Source organism: Helianthus annuus, chromosome 7 (assembly GCF_002127325.2).
Source record: "Helianthus annuus cultivar XRQ/B chromosome 7, HanXRQr2.0-SUNRISE, whole genome shotgun sequence".
Classification (NCBI taxonomy): Eukaryota; Viridiplantae; Streptophyta; class Magnoliopsida; order Asterales; family Asteraceae; genus Helianthus; species Helianthus annuus.
In genome coordinates this window covers 34,386,115-34,390,601 of record NC_035439.2, presented here as the reverse complement: position 1 = coordinate 34,390,601, position 4,487 = coordinate 34,386,115, and the positions used below count along the sequence as shown (strand labels likewise).

The window sequence follows — 4,487 nt, the reverse complement described above, 5'->3', positions numbered from 1 at the left end:
ATGGTATGGTTAGCTTAAGGAGGGACTTTCATACACCGTTAGATCATGTGAGTGGGTAGGCGGCTACTAAAGGCCATTAATCCTCGTAGTAGGACCGAGGGACATGAGTGATAGATCTATTTAGGTGTAGCGAGCCCACACCCATGAGGCCGGGGCGGCCCATAGTGGTGACTTTGTCTTACAGCCGAGGCCCGGTACAAATTTGCTAGGTTTGAGTCTTCCTACATCACCTCACACATATCAATGGCCTTGCAAACCATTGGTGATCTCTTTTTATTCCTTATTGCTACATACCAGGGACTTTTATACATACATCGTTTACAAAGGATTATACATACTCACATAGACATGAACTTGCGCAACTTTTTGTTGATTTTTCAAACTACATGTATTTCAAGAAATTAGTGGATCTGACGGAGTATGCATTGTGTCAAGGCTGCGTAATGAATAAAGATGTCATCCGTGTTGTCGAGTTTAGGAGGTGGATCCCTTTCCTGGACGGGATACACAATTCTAAACTTGGGTTTTTGTTTACGTACTTTTGATGAGTCTTTGTGAACTCTGTTAATCTTGTCATGTTTGTAATTTACTTTATGTGTCGACATTTTCAAAACAATGATGTTGTGGTATTTTTAAACTTAATGAGTGGATGAACATCTTGTGTTTTATCATATAGCATTATTATGATTGTTGCTATGGTATTAAGAAGTCACACCAAAATAAACCCACGCTTCCGCAAAAGCCAGGGTGTGACAGCTTGGTATCAGAGCCTCGATCATAGCGAACTAGGATTCCTTCTTGAGTCTAGACTATGATCACTAGGGCTCTCACGAAAACATTTTTACATTGCATACACTAAACGTCCAGATCCAGGGCACAAACATTTTTACAAACAAAAGGCACAAATACACTTTTCAAAATTTATGGTTCAGTCTTAGAGACTGGGGGAGTTCAGCCTTAGAGGCTGGAGAGGTTCAGTCTTAGAGACTGAGGGGTTCAATCCTAGAGATTGGGGAGGTTTAGTCTTAGAGACTGGGAGATTGGTCTTAGAGACCAGGGATTTAGTCTTAGAGACTGGGAGGTTGGTCTTAGAGACCAGGGAGTTGGTCTTAGAGACCGGAGAGTTGGTCTTAGAGACCAGGGAGTTTAGTCTAAGAGACTGGGTGGGATAGTCTGGGGAAGACTAGGACGATTGCTTGCATTATTGAGACTTACATGTTTACTTGATTATATGTTGATATATGTGCATATGTGTGGTTGTGTTACAGACACTATGGCTTCTTCTTCCGATACTGGAGTATCAGATACATTAGACCCCATGGCGATTGTATCGGACAATGAGATACTATCCGAGGGAGAGGTTTACACGTCAGATACCACGAGCACGAATGATGATGATTTTCAGCCATTAGCTCTGCCCGACTTCGGGGATGAGGTTCAACCTGCTGATGGCATTCTAGCTGGGGATCCACCTCTTGCTGAGATCCCTGCTCCTGTTCCACTTGCCGCATTTCCCGTAGCGGATTTGCCACTCGATGTTGTGTCTGATGACGACATCGATCTTTTTGTTGAGGGTCCCCCTGAGGACGACCATGAGGGTGGGGCCCCGATTGCTGATGATGTCGCCATTCCTATTGCTGAGGTTCCTGCGGAGGAGGCTCCGTCTGATTCACCTGGTCCAGACTCGTCTAAGTCTGTGGCATCCGCTTCCTTGCACGACCGAGGCGTGCAGCACTACTCCCCTGGCGCTGACTCAGACATAGCGATGTCAGCTGCACCTGGTTCACCCCACGAGTTTGAGTTTGATTATGAGTTCGAGGACGAGTTTGATCCAGTTTTTCCTCCTAATTTTGTTCCCGATCACGAGATCGAGTTTATTCCTGTTGACCAGTCCTTGGAGGCACCAGTGGCTCCTATTGATCAGTTTCTTGATATACCTGCCGACTTTGATATGGACTTTGTCGACCCTGAGCCTGTCGTGGCACCAGAGCCTGTTATTGCTCCTGATCCTGTACCGGTGCACGACCCTATTCTTGTGGATGCACCAGCCCTTGCACCACCTATTGTTGATATTCCCGTTGTTGCACCACCAGTGGCGGATGTTCCTATTGCTGATGCACCCGCTCTAGCACCACCTGTTGTCGACCATGCACTATTTGCCACGCATGTCGACCCTCGATACGCCGACACCCACAACGGGTGGATCGACGATGATGATTATCCCCTGTTCGTGCTACCAGTCACTCCTCCTGTAGCACCTGTTTCCGCACCTATTGATGTTCTGTTTTCCACCCACACATCACTGATGTCCATCGCACCGACCTTCCTATCACATTCCTCCAGGATATTCCTCCACCTCGTCTTGGGGAGGGTTCGTCGAGGCAGCAGCCTGCTTTTGTTCCACCTGTATCATCATCTGTTCCGTTCATGTCCCAGTTCCCTCACACTACACCATCTTTTGTACCTTCGGGCGAGCCGTTTCTGTGGTCTATGCCCAATGTTATGCCGTTATCAGACCCGTATCACCCTTTCCATGTCGGATATTCCACTGAGGACATACTTGCATCCGTGCAGCTACAGCAGGATGCTCTGAGTCGTCGAGTCGGGGAGTTAGAGAGGACTCCACGTCCTCCCCCATGTCACTGTCAGACTCCTTTTGCCGCACCACACGCTCCCCTTCCGCTACCCCCTGATTCGGATGTTCGTTTCCTTACACCTGAGCAGCAGATTGCCTATTTGCTGCGCGTTATTCATGCCCTTGAGGAGGATTGGGTGCACATGCGCCGTTTGCTTTTCTCTTATCTTCCTCCTCCTCCTCCGCCATCAGCGTAGCTACATTTTGGTTTGGTGAAGGTAGATTGTTTTTGGTGAGAAAGTCGCAATTGGGCTAGCAGACAAAGACTTTTGGAAGACCACACTTTTGTATATGATTTGTGTAGACTAACTTGTATTTTTGGGGGTGATGTAACCCTATGATCTTATTTTGGATGTATGATGTACTGTAAAACATGTAAAACTATATTGTGGTCGTGATTAATGAAAGCTCAATGACAACGTTCTCACTACATGTTTTGTTGAATTATTTGTTTTATATTATAACATGGGATGTTATGTGTTATGAGGTTGATGGATATTATTATATATGCATAATTACTATACTTACTATGACCTGACCAATACGATAATCTTTTAGAAGATGCCTCCATGACGAAACGCACACCTGCCTACTACTGAGGCAGAACCCCAGGGACTAATTGCCGCAGCTATAGCACAGTATGCGGCCTCTCAAGCAGAAACAAGCAGGAATACTTCAATCAACAACAACAATAATAACAACCCACCTAATGGTAATGTTAAGTCGCTTGAGATACATTACGTTACATTTGGATACTTCTTACACGTCCACTAATACTGACTATTAACAATATTGCCTGTACAGGCTGCACCTACAAACAATTCCTTGACTGTAAGCCCTTAAATTTCGACGGCACTGGAGGCACTGTTGCATTCGTCAGATGGGCAGAAAAGACAGATTCTATTCTAAGGATGAGCAAGTGTGCTCCCGAGCAACAAGTTACATACATTTCAGGGCTTTATCTTGATGGTGCCCTATCATGGTGGAATCTGCAAGTGCAAACATTGGGAGAGGCGGCGGCATATGCGTTAACATGGAATGAGCTGAAGGAGCTGATGAGGAAGAAGTATTGTTCGCGGGTTGAGATACAAAAGCTAGAAACGGAATTCTGGAACCTAAAGATGGAAGGCCCAAAAATCGCTGAGTATGTTCAGAGGCTCCATGATCTTTCCCATGTGGTGCCGTACATGGTCACGCCCGAATTTAAACGCATTGAGCGCTTCATCTGGGGATTGGCACTCCAGATCATGAGCATGGTAACCACGTCCAAGCCTTCAACGATTACTGAAGCCATTGATCTCAGCGTGGCACTTACCGAAGAAGCCATTCGGTTGAACAAGTTCTCAGTTTCTGAACCAAAGAAAAAGGAGACACATGTCGAATCCTCAGGGGAGAACTGTAACACCTCTAAAATTTATGTCCAATAATGTACCGACACGTGTCATGGACTTAAAACGTGCAAAGGATTGATTTAGAGGAACTAAAGTTGACAAACAAGGAATCTACGTGTGTAAAAGGGTTCAAAATGTCAACAACAGATAAATATATCTTTCAATAACCCTACATGATGTTTATACCCTAAATGAATGAGTCATGGATCATACGAAGCTAATTGTGAAAGAAAGTGAGGAATTACAAACTACAGGGGTTAAATGTGTCAACATGTTTAAAGTATACCTCTGAGTGACCTTTTAGCAAACCCGAAGCTTTGTGATGATAAATTATACTCACTAGATTGTGTGATAAAAATTTCACAAGATTTCGATAAAGTATGAAAAAGTTATGACAATATTCGTATACGAGGGGTTAAAAGCGTCAATGTTGAAATTAAAGACTTTTCGGTGAACGTATG

The 4,487-nt window shown here is 44.7% G+C and overlaps 1 protein-coding gene across 1 annotated transcript; it reads left to right on the top strand.

Moving 5' to 3' along the window:
* Positions 1-1,273: 1,273 nt before the first annotated feature.
* On the top strand, positions 1,274-2,832 carry LOC110893546 (calphotin-like). Its single transcript, XM_022140651.1, has 2 exons — positions 1,274-2,260; positions 2,344-2,832. Exons 1-2 carry the CDS (start codon positions 1,274-1,276, stop codon positions 2,830-2,832), a joined length of 1,476 nt encoding a protein of 491 aa, XP_021996343.1.
* Positions 2,833-4,487: the final 1,655 nt, after the last annotated feature.

Coding starts and splice junctions, on each gene's coding strand:
- LOC110893546 (XM_022140651.1), top strand. CDS start 1,274: ATGGCTTCTTCTTCCGATACTGGAGTATCAGATACATTAGACCCCATG. Junction 2,261..2,343: donor TCACTCCTCCTGTAGCACCT/GTTTCCGCACCT, acceptor ACATTCCTCCAG/GATATTCCTCCACCTCGTCT.